This window comes from Paramisgurnus dabryanus, chromosome 17 (assembly GCF_030506205.2).
Source record: "Paramisgurnus dabryanus chromosome 17, PD_genome_1.1, whole genome shotgun sequence".
In the NCBI taxonomy this organism is placed as follows: domain Eukaryota; kingdom Metazoa; phylum Chordata; class Actinopteri; order Cypriniformes; family Cobitidae; genus Paramisgurnus; species Paramisgurnus dabryanus.
The window spans coordinates 7,531,896-7,554,290 of record NC_133353.1 but is presented as its reverse complement, the minus strand read 5'-3'; the positions used below and the strand labels follow the sequence as shown (position 1 = coordinate 7,554,290).

At 40.9% G+C, this 22,395-nt stretch overlaps 1 protein-coding gene across 4 annotated transcripts in view; it reads right to left on the bottom strand.

The window, feature by feature from the left end:
* Window positions 1-22,395, bottom strand: part of syne1b (spectrin repeat containing, nuclear envelope 1b) — a 119,283-nt gene that overhangs the window by 33,255 nt on the left and 63,633 nt on the right. For 3 of the 4 annotated variants that reach the window (XM_065254156.2, XM_065254133.1, XM_065254141.1), the window contains 37 exons: window positions 22,108-22,373; window positions 19,749-21,909; window positions 19,067-19,404; window positions 18,605-18,749; window positions 18,242-18,460; window positions 17,824-18,092; window positions 17,350-17,515; window positions 14,997-15,152; window positions 14,652-14,804; window positions 14,362-14,544; window positions 14,133-14,270; window positions 13,848-14,033; window positions 13,644-13,766; window positions 13,314-13,496; window positions 13,052-13,195; window positions 12,225-12,398; window positions 11,881-12,015; window positions 11,567-11,680; window positions 11,318-11,479; window positions 11,001-11,195; window positions 9,798-9,956; window positions 8,950-9,141; window positions 6,410-6,544; window positions 6,200-6,300; window positions 5,956-6,109; window positions 4,344-4,472; window positions 4,086-4,235; window positions 3,756-3,965; window positions 3,579-3,680; window positions 3,350-3,469; window positions 3,067-3,267; window positions 1,428-1,601; window positions 1,127-1,258; window positions 778-974; window positions 558-690; window positions 277-459; window positions 40-189 (listed from right to left, as the gene is read on the bottom strand). In XM_065254156.2, the coding sequence (XP_065110228.1) occupies window positions 40-189; window positions 277-459; window positions 558-690; window positions 778-974; window positions 1,127-1,258; window positions 1,428-1,601; window positions 3,067-3,267; window positions 3,350-3,469; window positions 3,579-3,680; window positions 3,756-3,965; window positions 4,086-4,235; window positions 4,344-4,472; window positions 5,956-6,109; window positions 6,200-6,300; window positions 6,410-6,544; window positions 8,950-9,141; window positions 9,798-9,956; window positions 11,001-11,195; window positions 11,318-11,479; window positions 11,567-11,680; window positions 11,881-12,015; window positions 12,225-12,398; window positions 13,052-13,195; window positions 13,314-13,496; window positions 13,644-13,766; window positions 13,848-14,033; window positions 14,133-14,270; window positions 14,362-14,544; window positions 14,652-14,804; window positions 14,997-15,152; window positions 17,350-17,515; window positions 17,824-18,092; window positions 18,242-18,460; window positions 18,605-18,749; window positions 19,067-19,404; window positions 19,749-21,909; window positions 22,108-22,373 (8,232 nt within the window). The remainder of the gene's footprint in view (window positions 1-39; window positions 190-276; window positions 460-557; window positions 691-777; window positions 975-1,126; window positions 1,259-1,427; window positions 1,602-3,066; window positions 3,268-3,349; window positions 3,470-3,578; window positions 3,681-3,755; window positions 3,966-4,085; window positions 4,236-4,343; window positions 4,473-5,955; window positions 6,110-6,199; window positions 6,301-6,409; window positions 6,545-8,949; window positions 9,142-9,797; window positions 9,957-11,000; window positions 11,196-11,317; window positions 11,480-11,566; window positions 11,681-11,880; window positions 12,016-12,224; window positions 12,399-13,051; window positions 13,196-13,313; window positions 13,497-13,643; window positions 13,767-13,847; window positions 14,034-14,132; window positions 14,271-14,361; window positions 14,545-14,651; window positions 14,805-14,996; window positions 15,153-17,349; window positions 17,516-17,823; window positions 18,093-18,241; window positions 18,461-18,604; window positions 18,750-19,066; window positions 19,405-19,748; window positions 21,910-22,107; window positions 22,374-22,395) is intronic. The other variant, XM_065254128.1, reaches the window with a different exon arrangement.

Below are 22,395 nucleotides of genomic sequence, written 5' to 3'. Positions count from 1 at the left end.
CATAGAGTTGTGAAGCATTCAACTGTGGTTCTATTCTACCTTGTAACGCTGTAGGTACTCCTGGATGACCTTTGACCCGACCGCCCCCTTGAGATTTTCTTCATCTTCCTCAATGACTCTTTCCATCAGTGAAATCCAGTTCGCAAGTTCAGTGATAGTATGATTGGATGCCAACTTATCCATCTGAGACTAAAGCAAAAAAACATTATAGATCTCATAAGACTATTTAAGATATAAACCTGTTGGAACGGATGAGTCAGAAATGCTTGGCAGCACCTGGTGTAGTTTCTCCTGGACTACAGGAATACGGGCGAGCAGTTCAGACCACTGGGAGTCCAGCCGGGCGAGATCAGACCTCAGAGACACAGTGTCCATCTTCTTGAGTCTGAGCAACTGGTTCCCTTCATTTAGTATTGAGGTCTTCAGATTGGAGCGTGCTTCTACTTCCTTACTGAACTCCTGTAGAAGAACAAGAGTCTAGATTAGGGTTCATGCACCTTTTAAATAAAGGACCAACATTAGAGTAAATTGATCAATGTTACATAATTTTAACCAACCAGAAAAGCAGATAGCTGGTCTTTAACAGCGTCCATTTCTTGTGGACCAGTGATGGATTGTGTATTCCAGAAATCCAAATGTTCCTGAGCTTCTTGCATCCAGCGACTCAGTTCGGCAGACTCGCGTTTATACCTGCGTCAAACGATGAATATCCGTCACTGCACATATTCTGAAATATCACCAATATATCAATAGGCTTATATTTAAAAGTCACCTGACCTGGTCCAGTGTTTCAGTGTGGAGTCCAGGTGCTGTAGCTCCTTGTTGACCTTGGTGGTGTTGTCCAACCAATGCTCACCCAGAAGAGCGAGCTGGTTCTCCAGAATGGGACAGCTCACATACGACAGAAGCTCTTTGCCGTCCTCCAGCACCTGATGTAGCTTGTGCTGATGTTCTGTTAGACTGACCTTCAGGGCCTTTGGTGGAGATACAGTACATTAAATCAACATGGAAAAGTAGCATAATCAGATTATCCAGCACAATGAACCCATTAAACCCATGTGGGTTACTCCAAGGTTGTTAAAATACTATTTTAGGGTGTAATATAGAAACACCAGAGATGACGTACTTGATAAAGCTCGATTCTCTCATTAAGTCCATCTTCCGTCTCTTCCACCAGACCTTCGGTTGGCACACTGCCCTCCACAACCTCCAGTAATTGAAACAGGGTCTGATAATCCCACACTAGACGATTCCACGTCTGGGAAAAACCAACACAAACATAAACATATATATTATAATATATATTATATTTGTAAAATTTATTTGTCACACTGCAAGAAATGTGTAAAATGTGACACACATCCCTATATATCCAGTTAAACGTATATATAAAACATTATTCGTCAGATGCTCATATTCAGTCTTACCTCTAATATATACTCCAGCTCAACACCTCTCTTGTGCGCTTGCTTGAGAACATCCTGAGCTCCAGCTAGCGTCTCTTCCAAAGTCTGACGCTCGCGTGGCTGAACAAAGGCACTTGTTTTTTTGTAGAAAGTCTCAGTCAGGACCATGTGCCACTCCAAGCCCTGGAAAAACTCCTGGAATCATATGGAGACATATGATACAATTAGTTTTCCAAGAATGCTTAAGGGGTGGTTCATTTTTACGTCTAAAACTGCATGGAAAAAAACGCTTCCTCTCCATCTTTTCAACGTGCTTTCGATGTTTGAAGTATTTTTAACTGGCTGCAGTGCCTGGCAAAAAAGAGTGTGTCGCACCGCGTGGTCGTCGCTCTCTATTTGAGCGACAACATTTAAAGTAACGTATTTGTGCACGCAAAAGATGTACAATGGGAATCGCCCTTAAGGAGGTCGCACACTGAGTGAGAAGCGCTGTGCCGCGTGGCATCACGCCGCATTTGTCAACGGCTATCCGCTCTGGACGCTGGTCAAATTCCTGCTATTCCACAGAGCCACTCACATAAACATTAACTCTTTTGCCGCCAAGCGTTAACTCGTCAATTATGAGAAAACGCTTCCCTGCCAATGACGAGTATTTCCAGCTTTCCGCAATACCACTATTATCCACCGGGTGGCTTCTGCAACTTATGCAACCCGGAAGTTATGCCTCACGTGTAAGAGTAAGAACTTAGTGGCCCTGTCCCAAATGGCGCACTTCATGTGGACTTTTGGTCTTGTGGCCTTAAATTGCGCGTGCTCGCTTAGTCTACGAGTCCGTAGGGTGTCCCATCTGTCATTTTTATGCTTTGAAGTGTGCTCATCAGCGCCCCCTTTGCCCCCTTTATGCAGGCTTTGCGCACTTTACCAACCAAGAAGTCCTTGTGAAAGAGCAATCAGACCAATCCGACGACGAACGGGAGAAGTTCACACTGATGGGCAACTTCTCTTCCTATTTCCGGCGTGATGCTCGAGTCTGTCCCAAAACACGACTCAGGGTGCACCCATGTGGACTCGCATCAAGGGTCGCTTAAGTCTGCACTACATGATGTCATCAAAGTGTGGACTCTGAGGAGGACCACAAGTCCGGAGTGTGCCATTTGGGACAGGGCAAGTGTATGTTTTGAGGATTGCGCTGAATGGATCTATCAAAAGTCCTTCAAAAAAATGTATTAATCTCATTTTGCTCAAAATTTTTTATTTTTGAAGAAACCTATCCATATTTAAGAGGTGATTAAAATAGAATTAATGAAGATAGGATAAAACGTTTGTTTTTTGTTTGAAAGCAGAGGGTCTGTTCTTTCCCTTGATATATTGTATGTTTATATATTAAAGAAGAACATTGTGGAAGGCATTAAACTTTTGTGAAAATCATGAAAAATGCTGGCGCTCGGTGGCAACTTTTTTTAAAAAAATGCTGTCGGCGAAAGAGTTAACATTAAATAACATCATATTTGTCCCAAATCGTTAGCGATTAACATAGGCTGTTAATGCTAATTTTGGATCTGGAAGTAGATTTTGTCCAGTGTGCGATACCTGCCAGTTGTCCTAAACGCGACGCAGCACTTCTCGCCAAAAAGCAATCCTCCTTCAGTTTATCTTTTACCTTGTGTTTGTCTAGGAGGTTTTCCACATCATCTACTGAGCTGGCGATAATGTTCTGGTCGGCGGTCATTTTATCCTGGGCGGTGTCCACCAGATCGATCAAATCCTGCAGAACTCTCTCGTACTGATTCTTTAGGGCCATGTTCTGGTTCAGTCCACTCCTTCGAGAGCCCACGACCATCACTAGCTCCTCATAAGCATCCTGTACAAGAAACAATCCCTTGAGTCAATGGAGACATTTAAAAATGAATGCAGACAATCCCCAAGACAAGAACCGTGTGTACCTGCAGCTTCAGCAGCTCATTGGTGGAGAATTGGTCAGTTTGTAGCTCCGCCCCTTTGGCTTTCAGCTCTGTGATTTTGTGCTCAAAGTCTTTCAGCGTCTCTTCTGCTTCAGCAATAGTCTGTCAGAACAAAATTACAACAAATGAACATCAGTAGGAGTGATGCTTGCCTTAGCAAATGACACTATTAACATGATTAACGGCCAAAATATGATTTGAATTGTATTACTTCTAGTTGTTTAGGTGTCGTATGGTCAAGAATTCCCGCCAGTTTCTGAACGATCTGGAATTTACTTTCACCGAGCGCAGTGAACAAATGCTGCAACTCCGTCTGAAAGGGAAACAGGAAGTGAGGTCATACCATAGAGGTTAAAGGCCATCAAAAAAACAAAAACAACGCGTCTACCTGGAAAGCGGTGAGCTCGCGCATTTTGCTCCGCATGGTATCACAACGACGCTCCAGGGCTGAGTCCAGGGTTCCCAACCGGCGGGTCAGACAGTCGAGGGTGTCCTTCATCACGACCTGCTCATCTTCAGACAGACCTACAGTGCCCCCTAGCAGACCCTGACTATGGTTGACCTCTTTGGTGACCTCTGCCACTTCTTTTCCTAACGTCTGTGAGGCAAGAAAAAGGTCACATTTTTTTCACAAATATGTCAAATTAAACATCTTTAGGATCCAAGTATAGATTTGGATTCAGCTGAACTTTGTGTCTTGGGTTTCAGTTATTCAGACCTCATGGCTAGACAGTTGTGTCTCTGCGTTTTCTGTTAGAAACGCAGGTCCAGAAAACAGTGTGTTCTCCACATCATCCACCCAAGAAGAAGTAGCTGTGACTGCAGTATAAAGCTGTTGCTCCATGTGTATGACGTCTCTCTCTGCCGCCTACAGAAACAAACATTACATGCTGATTACACTGCACAACAACCAACCGGTGTCAAGCGATAAGCTAAGAGGTCAGAGCTATATGTTTTATAATAAGGTGATGGATACCTGAGTGGTCATGTCTTGTATTGTCTGACTGAATCCATTGTGTAGAGACATCAGGGTGGACTTGTCGATTTGAGCTTCTCTCTTATAAACTGGAGCTGTGGCCTTCACACGAGCCGTTCTGGAGTAAACCTGACAATTTAAATAAAGGTATTCATTAATAAACAACAAAAATGATTATTATTAGGGCTGTTAAAAGATTAACTCTTTCCCCGCCATTGACGAGTTATCTCATAAATTAAGAAAAAAAAATTGCATTAAAAAACGTGTCTCTAAAGATTTTTCATGTTAATCTGTAATACCGTGATTATCCACTTTAACAATTTATGAAAAAACTGAAGCCAAAACGCTAATTTTAAACTCTGTGTATTTTTTGATAATCGTTCTGAATCTGATCTCTTACAAAATTGCTTCACAAAAATGCAATTATTTCAGCTTTTTGCTAAAAAATTTGTATTTATAAAAAAAATCCATATTTAAGAGTTTATAAGCAGAGAATAAAATATAGATAGGATTGTTTGTTTGTTTGTTTGTTTATTGGTTGTTTGAAAGATGAGGGTCTGTTCTTTCATTTGATATATTTGTATGTTTATATATTTTTAGAAGAAAATTTTCTGGAAGGCATTTTGTGAAACTTTTGTGAAAATCACAAAAAAGGCTGGCGCAAATGAGTTAATCGTGATTAATCACATACAAAATAAAAGTTTGTGTTTGCATAATATATGTGTGTGTACTGTGTGCATATATTATGTATATATAAATACACACATACATGTATGAATTTAAGAATTTTTTAATTTAGGTATATTTTTTATTTATATTTATAATATGTGATTATGCGATCACATATTTATGTGGGGCCGCATTTTTTCAAATAGCCACACTTTTGCAATATAAACTGCAGATTTCCGTGCGCAAAATATGCGGGGCTTGTATAATCCCCGCATTTTCATTGCAAAAATCACATATATCTTAGCAGAAAGTTGAAAAATTTTGCATTTATTTCATACAAGTGCAGCCATCTCCCCTGTTGCCATGGGAACGTTATGAAGTGATGTGATTATGTGACGTGAACAGTTTTTGCAATTTCCCGCAGTTTTTGCAAGTTCCCGCAATTTTTGCAAGTTCCTGCAATTAAAAAAAAAATTGCATACATTTCCCCCATATTCCATTGCATTTTTTAAGAAAACGTGCCGCAAGATCAAGGATTTTTGCCCGCAACAATCACAAAAAACTGTTTTTCTGGAAGGACTGCCTAATTATTATATGAAGTAATTTTAAATGAAGTTAACATGAAATATGAAGCAGTGGCAATAGTATTGTGCATGATATGTGCTCTTATATCTAATATAATTTCAAACCATGTAGTTGAAGTTTTCTGTTATAGATTCTTATAATCAATAGCTTAAATAAAACTAAAAAGAGGAAAATGTTTACTTTGATTATTTCATTAATCATTAAAGGAACTGCAGGAGTACAAAATATTTTTAAAATAGTGAAAATAAATGGAGATAAAGTTTACCAGACGTTTATTTCACACATTCAAAGTCATATAAACCTAAAATCTTACTGTTGTTGAAATGAAAGAATTAAGGAAATGTTATTTGTACTGCACCGGTTGCCTGCTGTCCTGTTCCAGCGTGTTCATAAGGAGCTGTAGTTTGGTGTTCATGTCTTTCTTCAGACTCTGCCATCTTTTCATCCTCTGTCTCTTTATAGCCTGAATGTCTCCCATCACCTCCAGCTCAGGTGAGAGGACATCTGTTGTACTGCAGAGGTTTAATAAATCATGAAGATGTTAAAAGACAAGTCGATATATTAGAGAGAAGTAATGTAATGAGAGATGATGCTCACAATACCTGGCAGTGACGGGTGAAGACTGCTGGGTGAGGATCTCCTCTCCACGACTCGCTACAGATCTCAGCAACAACTTCTGCTCTGCCAGTTGCTCTTCCAGCTCCTTATTTTCACAGAAAAGATATTAATATTAATACTATTCATCATTTATCAGATAAATTCAAAGTGATTTACTAAAACAGTAATGCACATTAATGTAAAACCCATAATACCTTCTGTCTCTGTAGGCTGTCCTGTTGCTGCAGGCTGCGTGTGGATCGGGCCTGAGCCAGCCAATCCTGAACGTTTGGACTCTGAGAGCGACTGGAGTCTGATTCACTGGAGTCTGAAGGCTCTCGCTGAGAATCCTACAGGACAGAGAAACTACATGAGCAACATTTGTGTGTTTAACGTATTTACATACTTCAGATTACTGAATCTGTGATCATACAATCATCGATTCATAACACAAATCAACAATAATCATCTTTTATTCTGCCGTATTGTGTGTGAAATTGAAAAGCCATGCATCAAGTTGCAGCAAAGAAACCCAGTGCTGATTGTGAGCGACAAATGCTGAAAAAAAATAATGTTTGTTTTATTACGCTTGCTCTCGCAGAGCCTTTCAGCTCCTCCCATATTAAAGTTGCCTGCAAAAGAAATATGAGATAACACATTTGCATAACAAATACAAAACAGAACGCTCAGAATTTAGGCTACGGTTACACAACAACAATTTTACTGTAAACGTAAAAGTTTTATCTCCACGTTTGTGAAAAATTTAACGTCAACGTTGTCAAAACGATCTGCGTTTACATGGAAAATGATAAAAAATGGTGTATAATGCATGCCAGGCCAATGGGTGGCGATGTCACTTACACTACCAAAGGCTTTTAAAATAAGTGACGAAGGAGTCGCATGCGGAAAACGCCTTTAAGCAAACAATATGGCAAAAGCATCTGGCAGTTTTGTATGGACAGATGATGAGGCTGGTTCAACTTCAACATTTAGTCTGCCATTGTTGTGTATGTATGTGAAAATGCGAATGCCTGTAGAGCGAACGCGAAACACGTATGCGCTTGACGTCAACACTTTCACAAATTTGCGTTTTTGACAATTACATGGAAAGGATAAAGATGCCGTATTTAAAAACGTGCACTTTGGAACCCATTTTCATTTTCTGGACCCCGATACGCAGTTGCCGTTTTAAAAAAAAGACGCTAAAAACGTTCCCATTTTTGGTTGAAAGCGTGTTCGTGTAAACGGCCCCTCAGTCGGGATTTCACTATCCCTTACAAAAATAAACCATGTTTTTTGTGGTAAAATTGTAGTGACCAAAGTTTTTTAGTGTATTGATTACTATTAGCAAAACCATGGTTTTACTACAGTAACCATGTTTTTTTTGTTTTAACCATAGTAAAACCATGGTTAATTTTCATAAAGGATGTTTCCAAATAAAGTAGCATTGTATTTCAAACATGCACCATGGTAAAAACAAGTATTTTGGTAGGTACAGTACGATTTAAAGGTGACATAGAATGATTGAACGGGGTATTTATTCTTGTTCTGTGATGTGACATGTAGACAAAAATTTTTTTGTTTGGGTCTGTAATGCTTTAGAAGCTTCCTAAAAACCTCTCTCAGAAAGCTCTATTAGCGTGGCGGGATTTTAAACAAGTGGTTTTGCACCTATTTGTCTCCCCCTACTGGCTTAACTTGCAATCTCATTACTGATTGGCTGACTTTGCTGCCACTAAAAAATGTAGCCAATTATTTTAAAGTGGAGGGGCAGGGAGATGCCTGTGATGTCATAAGCATCAGTTTTTTCAGATTGGGCCGTTTTCTGGCTGACATTTCTAAAAGAGGAATTTCTATGAGATTGAGATGTTTAGCATGGCTAGCACTTTTTGTATGTTTGTGAATGCGGGTAGACTACTATTATTCAACAAAGACAAGGTAAAACTGGTTTTTCATTCTCTGTCCCCTTTAAGATGGCATACTAATATGGTGATTCAGTTTTTTAAAAGTACCAGAGTATCGCTATATGATACCATAGTATTACTTCATCGTGGTACCATAGTATTTTTTGCCTAGGGTAGTTTTACTTGCAAATTCTTTACCATATCATGCCATCATACTTGGACATGTTTAGCTTTTGTGTTTATATTTACATTTATGAATTATGACTTTTCAGTTTTTAAAGGTCCCGTTCTTTTTCTGTTTTTGAAGCTTTGATTGTGTTTACAGTGCGCAATATTACATGTGTTCATGTTTCACGTTTAAAAAAACGAGGTATTTTTCACACAATTTTTGAGCTTTATCATTTTGCAGGTATTATTTATGCTCTAACAGCAACATTACACTAACTAAAGTTTGAAAATTGGATTAGAAAGAACGTGACCTTTAATAATCAGTATGTTTGTACCCTCTAAATCGAACCCATGACCCTTACGGTACATTCACACAGGGCGTAAGCTTTGAGGCTTCCAATTCACTTTTAATGGGTGACGTCATTCGTTGCCGAACTAAATTGTGGATCCGTCGGCACCACGTTACTGCCATTGCTCGCGGCAGAAGTTTGAACATTTCTTAACTTTTCAAGCGACAACGCGTGCGTCAGCCAATACGATCACCTTATGCAAATAACCTAGGCAGATCCAGCCAATTACATTTATGGAAGACCGGAGCATATGTAGCGGCCACTGTGATTGGCCGTTGGCCACGCTTCAGACAAGCCTTTTTTTTTCCTAATTTGGAGCTGAAAAAGTTTCACCTTGGTGTTGATCTGTTTGTTCTGTAGCATCCTCTGAAGCTCCAGCAGGCTGCTTTTCACCATGTGCAGTTTCCTGGCCAGCTGCTCAGCGTCCTCCCTGTTCTCCGGCCGGCTCTCCATCAGAAGTGTTTCACTGCGTCTGGACAGCTCAGACAGACCCAGGACCTTCTCATCGATTTCCAGCAGCATGTTCTGCAGGAACAGCAGAAGAGAGGCCAACTCAAACATGACGGCTCTGCTCTCATCCCGAGCCTACATGCTGTACATTATCCATAATCCCTCAGATGCCATGCTTATAGTAGACGCACTCTTCAGGTCAACAACAGGAATATATAACAGACACCTTATTTATGTCCAGGGTTATGAGAATACAATTACATCCATATGTTTTTTTTTTGTTGTAGTGGGACAGTCACTTTGTAACCTTCCCTTGAAGCTAAACAAAGCCCCACCCCTAACATAATCCTACAGTATGCTGCAGCCTCATGAATATTAAATAAGAGGCGGGGCAGCTTTCCTAAAAGCACCAATCCTCTCACTTATATCCTTAATAGCCACCACCCAGTTGTGTTTCACTGATGCATTTGCATAATCAGATTTCAGACGCTTAGGATTCAACCCATGTGATCTCTCAGAAGCCTTTTAATGCCATTAACTGTTGACAAAGTTTCTACTTAAAGGCATAAAGTAGGCAGACATTGTCATGTGGCAATGATAAAAGCATGTATTTTGTATAGTGGTCTGTGAATTGTTAATATTTAATAGTATATTGTTAATATTTATAGTAGAAAAGTGTTAATATTTATAGTAGTAAATGTATGAATTTGATCTGTAGAGGGCAATCAAACCTGGCAGTGTTGGAGTTGCTCATCATTTGAGTCCTGAGAACAGGAAGTGAGGTCACCACGAGTGCTCTGCAGCCATTCGTCCAGCTCATCTGCTTGATTCAAGTAACGCTGTAATGCCTGTGCCTGCTGTTGCTTCTCCACACGGTCATTCAGTTTCTCCTAAAAACAAAAAAAAACACAAATGACTTTTAACTCATTCCCTGCCAGCCTTTAAAACAAAAATATGGGTAGGTTTCTTCAAAAATACAAAATTTTAAGCAAAAAGCTGAAATAATTGCATTTTTGTAAAGGAGTTTTGTTAGAGATCAGATTCAGCATGATTATCAAAACATACATGGAGTTTAAAATTAATTAAATTCATTTTTGCTTCAGTTTTTTAAAATAAATTTAGAATTTATTACAGATTACCGTAAAAACTCATCAGGAAAGTGTAATTGGCAGCGAAATGTTTTCTCTTAATTAATGAGATAACTCGTCAATGGCAGGGAAAGAGTTAATAAAGAACATCTGTAAAAAGCAAGTCTTATGGTGCGTTCACACCAGACGCAGAAGAGGCGGCAAGCACGATTGATTTATATGTTAAGTCAATGCAAAGACGCGAATAGGTCCAATGTTCAAGCGTCCAACTACGCACGAATAGCGCATTTTTTCCCTCTCTTCCGCGTCTGGTGTGAATGCACAGTTATAAGGCAATGGCTTTGGACAAATTAATCTGCTAAATGTAAAAGGTGAAGTTTAAATTAAATAAAATTTTCCTTATGCATGAATGTCTCGAATGACTAGAATTAATGAAGCGAGTAAACTCAAAATGTTCAAGTGTCTAACTATTCGCGAATAGCACGTTTTTGCTGTCTCTTCTGCGTCTGGTGTGAACGCACATTACAAGGCAATGGCTTTGGACAAACGCATCTCCTAAATGTAAAAGTTGAAGTTTAAATTAAATACAAATTTTCTTTACGCGTGAATGTCTCAAATGACTAGAATTAATGAAGCGAGTAAACTCAAAATATTCAAGCTTCCAACTATGCGTGAATATTAAGTTTTTTGCCGCCTCTTCTGCATCTGGTGTGAACGCACAGTTAAAAGGCAATGCCTTTGGACAAACGCATCTGCTAAATGTAAAAGTTGAAGTTTAAATTACATTTTCTTTTTCCATTTTTTTTTTCATTTATTACACAAAAATTGTTATTATACTGTATATACCTCTAGAAGTCGCTGTTTTCCAGATGCTTTCATGTTGATGGTAGCCATCCTCTCTGCTAGCACTGTGAGTGTGGACTGCATGGCCAACTGATCGGATGAGTCTGAGTCCACAGCATCAGATATCAGATCTTCATTAAAGCTGGACCGAAGCTCATCTATATCACCCTGAACTTTGACAATGTCCTGCATTTGATTCTGGGGATGTATGGCAGTATGATTTTAGCATGTCTGTGGTTTTCATACATTTCATTTCAAGTCTATAGCTGGAGCAAAAAATAATTAATACACTAAATATGTCCATTCTGTAATTCACTCACCTGATGCAGTACCATCTGTCTGTCGGGACTTAAATCGTGCATGGGTGGCTCATTTAATACGACCTCAAGGGACTCCATTTTAGCAGAGATGGACTGCAGAGATCCCTGATAGCGCTGTTGCTTCTCCAGAGCCTCGTAGAGGGACTTCTGTTTTTCACTAATCTGTAAAACACAAAAGCAATGTGAATTTAAAAGGTCAAAGGTTAAAGGTATAGAGCAAATTTGACTGGATTCTAAATTCACATGTACCACATTTTTAAGGGTCTCCCATGACCGCTGGAGATCATCTAAGCTGGCCACAGATTCCAGAGTAGGATTGTACAACTCCTGTACATGAGCTCTACTGAGAGATCCTCGTACCGTCTATATTTAGAATAAGATGATGACAAATAAGTACAATACATAAAAAAAATAAATTACCCCAAAATGAAAATTAGCCCAAAATTTCCACACCCTCAATCCATACCAAGTGTATATGACTTTTTTAATTGTAAATGAAAAGGCAGATGGGTTAAGGCAGGTTAGAAATAACAGTTAGCATGCTTTGGCATTATGGGGAATACCTTACTAACAGCTTCAATGTTAGCGATTGAACGAGACGGACAGAAAGAAGGAGAACAGATCTCACTGACGCTGACCTCCTCACTGGACTCCTCAGTAACGGGAGACAAGAGAGACTGACAGCGAGCGGAAGACATCTAACATTGTTATAAACAGAAAGAGGCATGAGGACGTGAGTGAATCGAGTCCGCCACATGCAAACAAGTGATGAGTAAGTTTGAAAAGACAGCAGAGTTATTTACAGTAGAGCCGAAGAAAAAGCATCAAGCACTTATAAAACATTTAACACGGCAGCTTGTGTCCGTTCCTCTCATTTATACTGGCAGGGTAAAGGCATTTTACATACCAAGTCCTGGCTCTGTTTTCTTTTAGCAGCATCACCGTCCGGTTCCTCAACTCTCTCAGCATCACTCACGGTCAGGAGCGTGGTGGCGTGTTTGGCTTTCACCGTCAGCATCTTACACTTGGAGTTCAGGGATGCAATTTGCTCCTGGTAGCTTTTGATTTTCTGGACCAGGTCCTGTTACGACAAATATAAATTGGAATTCATCCTATCAGTGTCAATATATGGGGATCAGGGTGGAATACCTGTCAACCCTCCCGTTTTTCCTAGGATTCTCCCATATTTTAGCATTCTATCCCGTTAAAATATTTTCCCGTATTTCTCCTTTATTTTGAATCTTTCTATAAAAAATCCCACTGGGGCGTATTTGATATGTTTGCTACATTCGCCACCGGGAAAGCAAGCTGCAGTTTTTAGCTGTAACATCTCACTCAAATCAAATGACACCCGCCAATAAAACAACAAGAAAAAGAAGAAGCATTACGAGGAAGGAGGATGCCGAGCCATGTGCAAAGTTACACAAAATGCAGTGTGCCTACATTTGGACGTGCGTGCGGCAATGTGCAGTGAAATCTTTGTAGCTTTACGTGCTTTACTGTCATGTAAAATCAAATACACTGGTAGTCAAGCTTACAAATACGCTACTTAGAAGGTGGGGGGTCAATGTTGGGGAATTTCCCTTATTTTCAAATCCCTATGTTGACAGGTATGGAGGGTGGTAAGATAAAAAAAAATATTATCCAGTAACAATTCTATCAGAATCGACACAGGCCAAACTAGCACTTTTTCACCCAGTAAAAGAGTTCAAGAATGTCGTTTTAGCCCCTGACCTCATGATGGTTTATTTGAGCCTGCAGCTCTTGGATGTTGCTGGTGTTCACTGGTTTATCCTGAATGACCCGATGGGCATCTTCAATCATGACCTGCAGGTTTTTCACTTCCTGTTCATACTGTTCGTGCTGTACCACTGCTTCCTGTCAGAAGGTAACACAAACACAATTGTTTTGATGTTGTGGAGGCGACTTCGTATTCAACTTCAACTGCTTTGAAATTCCTACACCCTAAACTGTAATAAAAGCAAGTTCGCCTAACCTGCAGGATGTTGCATTGCTGGATGGCAGTGTGCTGAAGCTGACTGGCTTCTTGTTGCAGGCATAGGGCAGTTCGGCAGATAGACAGACTGGTGACAACCTCCTCGGGAACTCTCAGAGAGCTCTGACACTCCTGCACGGCCTCCACCAGTGGCTTAAAGTTCTCCATGTCCAAAAGCAAACGCTGTGAAATTAAACATTTTTTTTTTCCGTAAAACAGGACGACTGGTTTCCTCAAAACTTATATTTAAACTTGCATCACTCATATGAGGTCTACATCTCAAGATTACAAAACAAAAACATACATGGGATCAAGACAACCGCGAGTTACCTGTCTCTGGGCAAGTTGTTCCTTAATACTTAGTCGGGCCATTTCTGGAGATGTGAGTGTGGCCTGAACCTGCTCTAGAGACACATGCAGGGCTTTCACTTCAGCCTCCAACCTCTCCATGTCCTACAAAACAAAGGCCAGTTAGGATGAGCTAGGATCAGTTAAGGAGAAGTACAGAGTGTTGGCATTATAAAGTGTCCAGACCTTTGCTGCGTCCTGTAGACTCTGGAGTCGAGATCTAATGCTCTGCTCCAGTTCCTCAGTGTGACGGCTCAGTTCTGACACCTGCTGTCCCATGGCCTCGACCTGCAGTGTCTCAGAGAGGATCTCCACCTTCTCCTGCATGGCATCCAGGTCACCGTGGAGCTCATGCGACTCACGCAGAACAGACTATAACCAAGTGTAGACATAAGGAAACTTCACTAAGTCAAATGAACTTGATTTTTATTTTTCAAATCGAAATCTTCGATATTAAAGATTGAGGTTTACCTGATACATTCTGATTTGCTCGTGCAGATGAGAAGATGAGTTCCAGATGATGTTGGCCTTCTCCAGACTCCTGGCTTTGTCTGTCCACTTGACTATGAACTCAAACATCTCATTGTATTCATCTAGATGTGCTTCAGCCTTGAAAGAAGACCACACATAATCACATACAATTCCTGAGATACGTGTAATACTTAATCTGTAAAAAACAAACATTTGTGTATATTCTTACTTTTTTCAGCCATATACTTTTATACTCTGCCAGGCGAAGCGTGTGATGATGGATTTCTCGTAACTTGACGATTGCGTCAGCCAGCTGTCTGGCTATGAGAGGGTTACGACGACCAAAGTCCTGCACCGCGGCATCGAGCTCGGCTAGCGTTCTACCACAGACGTCAAGTTCATCACAAAAATGCTAGAAAGAGACAAAATTGATCATTGTCATCACAGAAAGATAGGGTAAGAACATTTTATTGGTTGGTGATCTCATATACACCAATGCAAAGATTATTAGGTACATACTCTGGCCTCATCTTTAGCCTGATCGATGTCAGTGGCTCTTTCCTTCAGAGCTGATGAAATGGCCTTCATTTTTTCAGACACATCATGAATTCTGGAACTGAACTCCTGTTTGATAACTCTGGTCTTTTGGATGTCTCTCTCTTTGGCTTGAACCTTAACCCGAGATGAAAATCACACATTAATTTAACTCTAAAATCTTTATCATCACAGGGTTGCTTTGATAACTTAATAATAAGAGGTTCAGTTTTTATAAAGTAACCAGGAGTGTCTCACTCAAGGGCACAATGGTAATACAGTGGCTTACCCATGTCACTGAAATTTTTTATCAGGAAACTAAATCTATACCTGGTCCTCGATGGACCCCAGAGCCAGGGACACTTCAGCCAGTTGCATAGAGATCTCTGATGGAAGTATAGTGTACAGGTCCAAGTATTTACTCTGTTGCTGTTCTGCAAGTTTGTCCACATTCTGACGGTGAGTTATCAGCTCCCCATGCATAACCTGTACGAGCACGACAAAATTAAGAGTAAAAGTCTAGATATAACACTAGAGTATTTCGTAATAATACCATACAGAATGAAGAGTTCAGCTGCAAAACCCTTTAAGTGCATGCAAGCTTTTTGGGCAAAAACCTCTGCTTCTAAAAAAATCCACTTTGGACAAGACATAAACAGTTACAAAATCACTAAAGATGTAACTAGAAACATTGCAAATAATGAAAGTCTGGCTGCCACATTCAGATTGTATTCAGGTCCAAGCAGGGCCGGCGTCAAGGGGGGGCATTCGCGGGCAGTGCCCCCCCAAACAGGTTGTTGTGCCCCCCTAAAAAGTTTTTTATTAATTTAATATATATCAAGAATAATTAAAATAAATTAAACATTGAATGTTTCGTGACTTGTAATGTAATCAAATGAGGAAAATATAGTTGATATATGTTTTCTTTAATTAAAATAGACCAGTTTCTCTGATTGGATGTATTGCCGCGTCTTACCCGTCTTACGTCTTTAGCATATTTGTGACTTGATACTAGCAACGTGTTTTTTCGCGGCATTTTATGGATCGTGTAAAATATGGATATTAGAACATTTAGAACGAACCAGCACCGCCTGCTTCATCTGACTTCAGGCAAACACAGACTGGCTCAAACCAAAGATTAGAGGTGGAATTTACAAATCTACAGGACACTTTTAATGAAGTTTATGTTCGTACACGCCGTCTTCAGCTATTTTAAAGGTAAGTTAGCGTTGTTTTAAATTACGTAAGCTTAAATGTGAAGTGTGGCTATAGACCGTTAACAGCAATACGACGTGATTATGGTAAAGCGGCTTTTTTCAAGCCAGGACGCGGTGTGCGCTGCGCTATGCGCTGCGCTATGAAACCCATTCATTTCAATGGGTTGCGCCGCGCGAGGGCGTTTTTTTGTTGCGTAGAGCAAAGCGCGAGCAGCGCAGTAGAGCTCAGCTTGCGCTCACCCCGCGGTCGAAGTTCAATAGTTTTTCGCATAGTTTGTGGTCTTTGCACTTTATACAGGAAATGAGCTGACAGTCTGTACCAGTTGTATGAGTGTGTGCTTGCACTGTATTTGTTGTTTAATGTCTTGTTTTTGCAAGTTATTGTTGTATTGCGTGCCCCCCCGTCGGAAGCCAAATGCCCCCCTGTTAGTTATGGTCTGGCGCCGGCTCTGGGTCCAAGTACCCACAAGGGAAGGGACCCAAGTTTAAATTTTATCCACAATCGTTAAACATTCGTCTTTTTTTCAGGATAAATCGTTGGTGTCCCCAGAGTACGTATGTGAAGTTTTAGCTCAATATACCATATAGATAATTTATTATAGCATGTTTAAATTGCCACTTTGTAAATGTGCCGTTTCGGGGTGTGTCCTTTTAAATGCAAATGAGTTGATCTCTGCACTAAATGGCAGTGTCGTGGTTGGATAGTACAGATTAAGGGGCGGTATTATCCCCTTCTGACAACACAAGAGGAGCCAAATTTTAATGACCTATTTTTCACATGCTTGCAGAGAATGGTTTACCAAAACTAAGTTACTGGGTTGATCTTTATCACATTTTCTAAGTTGATACAAGCACTGGGGACCCAATTATAGCACTTAAAGGTGCAGTGTGTAAATTTTAGAGGCATCTAATGGTGAGGTTGCTAATTGCAACCAATGGCTTAGTCCACTGCTCACCCCTCGCTTTTGAAACACATAGAGAAGCTACGGTAGCTGCCACCGGACAAACATGTCATCGCTGGAGACAACTAAGTAAAAAAATGGTCCGTTAAGGGCTTCTGTAGAAAAATGGCGGCACAAAATGGCAACTTCCATGTAAGGGGTCCCCTTAGTGTATGTAGATAAAAAGGTCTCGTTCTAAGGTAATAAACACATAATGGTTCATTATGAAAGGTCTTTATACACCCCTGATAATATAGTTTTGTATATCATTTTGGATTTCTGTCAAGAGATCTTTCTAAAAATTACACACTGCACCTTTAAACATGAAAAAAGTCGGATTTTCATGATATGTCCCCTTTTATAATGAAGGTACAATATGTGCCGAGAGCATTCGGTTAATATAATATTGTATAAGGTATACAACATTTGCAAACTATCATTAATATGTAGTTTGCAGTACGCAGCACTTTCTAGTACCCCATACACAGCTATTGTTTCAGTAAAAAAAAGTATACTGATGTGCACCTCCAGTTCTTGTGTTAGAATGTCCAAATCAGATGTGGGGTTCAGCAGAAGCTCCCTGGAGTCCTGGATCCAGCTCTTAACCAGACTCAATCCTTTCTCCACACCCTCCCTGTCTGACAGCTCCTGTTGAACTCGACTCTTTCCTGCCCTTGCCTTCTGCAGGAGACTACAAAAGAGCGGATAAAAGACCATGTCAATGTCTCGCTAAAATTCACACTTTCTAAGTTTGAACAGTACAAACATAACCCAGAGAAAACAGCTTACATTACACCAATAAGCCGCCCTTGTGTTGGGTGCACCCCCCCCCAAAGAATATTCATGACAAAACAATCTCAAACTTAGAATTTGAATTGAACAAAACATTTTAAATGATACAATGTAGTGCTGTTGGTTAGTAGCCTTATGTTTCTGAAGTTTGATCACACAGAATCATAAAATGTCATAAACCACTGAATTAGAAAAAACCTTTTATACCTCTCCAGCTGATCTTGGACGACTTTGATTTCCTTCATACTTGGCAATTGCTCATGATCAGCCGATGCTACAGACACCTCCACATCATGAAGCAGGCTCAGGGCATACTGTCGTAAGAGAGTTAGAGAAGATATCTCCCTCTCCAAGTCCTGACTGACCAGTTCATACTGATCCAGATGTGACTGCAGTGTTGCTTTGGAGGCTTTCTCAGCGGTGCATTCAGGTACACGGTTCTTCAGCTCTTCTGCTGCAGCTCTGAACTTCATCATCTAAATGACACAAAAGGTCTCGAATGGTTAACACTTGTAACAGATGTTTTGTTTGGAATACCTTGTTTGTAAAATTACATTCAAACTAAACTCCCAATTTTGGAACTATAAATCATAATGTAACAGTGATTGTAGCAAATGAACTGCACCTTCTCCCGAAAAGTCCTCCATTCATGAGCCGTGTCCTCCAAAACCCTCTCTTGACCTCGTGCTACACTGCGTAACCTGGTCCAGCGCTGCCAAACCGTGGTCATGGATCGACTTATAGTGGCTTTACTGGCATCACTGCCAATCTGCTCCAACTGAGACGCCTGTTCCTCCAAACCGGTCAGCTTTTCCTGAAAACTGCTTACCATGGAAACCAGAGACTGCAGGCCAAAGATAAAGAGAGTAATTACTTTATCATGTAACTTCTTACAAATGATTTACTTAGTATGTCAAGTGTTCAAATGTTAAATTGTTTATTCTTCTAAACCAAAGTTAATTTTGTACTGAATTTAGGTTTGACTCGCCTTATGACTCCTGAGTTTCTCCTCAGCTTCTTGGTTGGTTGCAGCCTTAGCTGTGGAAAATTCAGTTAGTTTCTTCTCTGCCTCATTCATCAGTTCAATGACGGTCTGTCTGGCTTCCTGATATGTATTCCACTGGGCAACACAGCTGAAAGAGGCAAGAGTAATAATAATTGAAGCTAAGAAGAAACTACAACATGGTACCTGAACAAATCTTCATACTGTTCTAGACTTATTGTTCCATGCCATGCAACAGCTGTGCTGTTTACCAACAAAACTTGGTAAAGCTGGTTGACTGTGTCAGGTTGTACTTGTCAAGCTTTTAAAAAAGCCTGCTAAGGACACCAACATATCTACATCCTGTGATGCAGTGCTGACCTGTTAGCATCTTAAGTCAATATACAAAGGTTGGAAAATTAAGGAAATCAGATGCTCTGGTAAACTGGACTCTGTCCTGAACTGTACCTGTTTAAGACATCTTGATGGCACTGTAGCTGGTCCCTGACCTCTACTCCTCTCTGCTGTGCAGATTCCACGCTAAGTCGAAGCTGTTCTTTGGCTGTAGGGTTCACCAGGTTTTCTAGCTGAGGAGGCAGAGATTCCAGCTCCTCAAGAACACCCAAGAACTCTTGTTCAGTGGCCATAATGTCTTCCTGTTGCCTCAGGCATTCTTCATAGTTCTCCACATCCACCCCGAGACTAGCCTGCTGCAAGAAGCCCACAGCGTCCTCCAACCACTCACATGCGGTTTGCATTCTAGAGTGATACTTCTGACACAAGCCAAGTGCTTGCTCTAAAGTAATCTAAAAGAAAAACATTAGGATTTTTATGTTGGTGCAAGCAACAAAACTTAGCATGATGATTCTGTCAAAAACGGAATTCTTTCTGGCCAAGCAGGTTAGGAAGCCTATTGGGAACAGTGGCAACTTTGGAACAAATGTTTTTGACTTGTTACATGTGGGGCTTCAGGACTATAAAGCTGGTGTATAGTGTAGCTATACAAATTACTTGACACCAGCATCTCATGTTTGAGACCAGTATCAAACACACAACATAGGATGGAGAGCATCCATGTTGGTCTGCTCAGCAATATTTAAGTGTTCACTCTAATGTGACTGGATCATGGAGAGTATGTGTTAGAACTTGCCTGTTTAGAGCTGAGAGCACGTTGAACATCTGCCTCTAGTTGGGCCATCTCTTGTAAACTCGAGTCAACATGAGCAGGGACGAGCTCATTGGCATTGGTGTACTTCTGCTTCTCTCTGGTGCTTAGAGCTGCCACTATCCTCAACCTTGACAGCACTTCTTCTTGCATGATCTGTTGCTTCCTTATTTCCTCCTGGACCTTCTCAACCTTAACATCTACCACCACCTCAGAACCAAGTTCATCTCTGATTTGCTGTAGCCAAGTTAAGGTCCGATTGACTTCAGTTTCAAAGTCTTTACTCTGTACAAACCTGTTCTCACATTCAACAATCAGTTCCCCTACTGCCGACTGCAAGGACTGCAGCTCATCCTGCCAGGAAGTCACCCGGTGCTTTGAGGCCTCATGTGCTTTTGGATCCATTTGAGATGCCAGATTATCCATCTGCTCCATGAGTCGGGTGAGTTGAGAGTTGGCACCTTGAAGGCTGGCAGCCAGGGCATGATAATTCTTCAGTCTTTCCTCAGCTGACTGTGTCTCTGCATTGACTTTCACAAGTTGCTCTTTGGTGGCTTTCAGCTCTGAGTCAACCTGCATGGCCATGGCTTGATGGTCTTCGAATGATTCCAAAGTATCTTCAAGATGTTCCACCCTCTGTTCAATCAATCTTTTGAGTCCGTTATAAAGGCTGACCAGTTGGGTCATTTCTTCTGGTCTCCATGGTTGACCTGTGCTACGGAAACCCTCTTTTTTCTGGTTAAGTTCGCTGACGGCTTGCCCAAGGTTGGTCAGTTCCTCCAGTAGTGCTTTATAGTCTGCCTGTAGACTGACAACTTCCTCCGTCTTGAGACCAATAGTCTGTGTCCCCAAGTTATGAAACTGCTCCTCAAGTTCTTTCAGTGCTTTGTGAGTCACATCAATAAAGGAGGCATATTCTTGCCGAGCAAGAATGGCCTGCTGTATTTTCTCATGTTTCTCTTTGGCTAGTGTCAATATATTATTGTACTGTTGGGGAAGAGCAATTAACTTCTCATCCAAATAACAATGATCCACTTCATTCAGAGTGGGAAGTATTTCCTGACCTGTTCTTTGCACAGTTAGCAGAAGATTCTCATATTCCATGGCCTGATCCAATATTTGTTGGTATTTTGTAAGTTGTGAGCTTAATTCTGCATCTCCGTTCATAAGGTTAATCTCAGGAAATGTCACAATGTCTGCTTGCTTCAACCACTGACATATCTTCTCTAGATCAGCTTTAAAGTATTTTCTGGATACCAGAACTTTTTCCAGTTCCTGAAGTCTTTGGCTACACTTCTGAAGGGCAACTTCAAAAATATTCTGCAGCTCCTGTAGTTTGTTTAGCATCTCTGTTTTCTCTTCCTCTGTGGCGTCTTTCATCAGGTCTCTGCCTTGGGACCAAAGTGAGGTCAGTTCACTCTGGTAGGCTCTCAGGCTGCTCTGGATGTTCCTGCAAGTTCTGACCTGCTTAGAGAGGTCATCAGGAAGTAGGGCTATGTATTCGTCAGCCTGTGCTTTCTTCTCATTTTGTTGGACCCATGTGATAGCTTGACTCACAGCCAGCAAAAACTGAGTCCTTTCGGTAAAGGCTTTACTTAGGTGTTTTCTGCGTTGAGCCACTTTGACGCTTAGTAACTCTACCTCTGCTTGAGTGTCTGAAATCAATTGCTGAAGTCGTTGCCTTTCATTTAGTCCCAGATGTGCTAAAACCCTGTCTGCATCACCCATAGCCTGGGCCAAGAGAAGCTGCTTGGCTTCCAACTCGCTGCATATACTCAGATGATCGAAGAGGAAACTCTGCGCTAGCTCAGGTGGAGGGCTCATCTTCATGGCTTCAGACAGAGCGGGCTGCTGTTCCTCGGCCCACTCACGAGCTTCCCTCAAACGTGCTTCAACTTGACCCATGTCTTCAAGGGTCACAATGGAGTCTTGGATCTTCCTCTCAATGAGGCTCTCTAGATGGGCCCACCGCTGCTCAAAGTGGCCAATCTGCTCTTTCACCAGCTCTTTGTCATCCAGGTTAAGGTGGTACATCACCTTTTGCTTTTGGTCTTTAAGGTCCTCAAGAGTGGTTTTCTTTTCTTTCAAAACAACAGAGAGTTTCCGGAGAGCTTCCAAATGATCAGATGAGCTCTCGGCATCAGTTCTACAAGAATGCAGAAAAGATTTAAAGCTGCAGCAATGCAAAAGTGTAAAAAGTGCAATAGAAATAGATTGGAATTGAATTGAGAAAGATTAAGTGAGATTTACTACATTTAAGCATACTTATGCCTACCATCTCACAATACACAAGAGACTGAAAATATATATATAACAAACTGTACGTCCTGCATAATGGCTCTACCTGGCCAGGTTGTCCCATTCCTTGGACACCTGCTCAAACAAGGCTTCCATGGCAGAGATGCAGTCATGATACTCTTTTGTCCTCTGCAGATCTTCCCCTCTTTGAGTTTGCAGTTTGTTGGCCTCATGGCACAGTTCCAGCCATGCATGACTCAGTCGACCAATCTCGATGTGCTCAGGAGACTCTTTCCCATCTGTCAGTTTACTCACAAGCTCTGTCATTTTAGTCAGAGTGCATTGTCTGCTTTGAAGCTGCTCGCCAAATTCCTACAGAAAACATGCGCAAAGA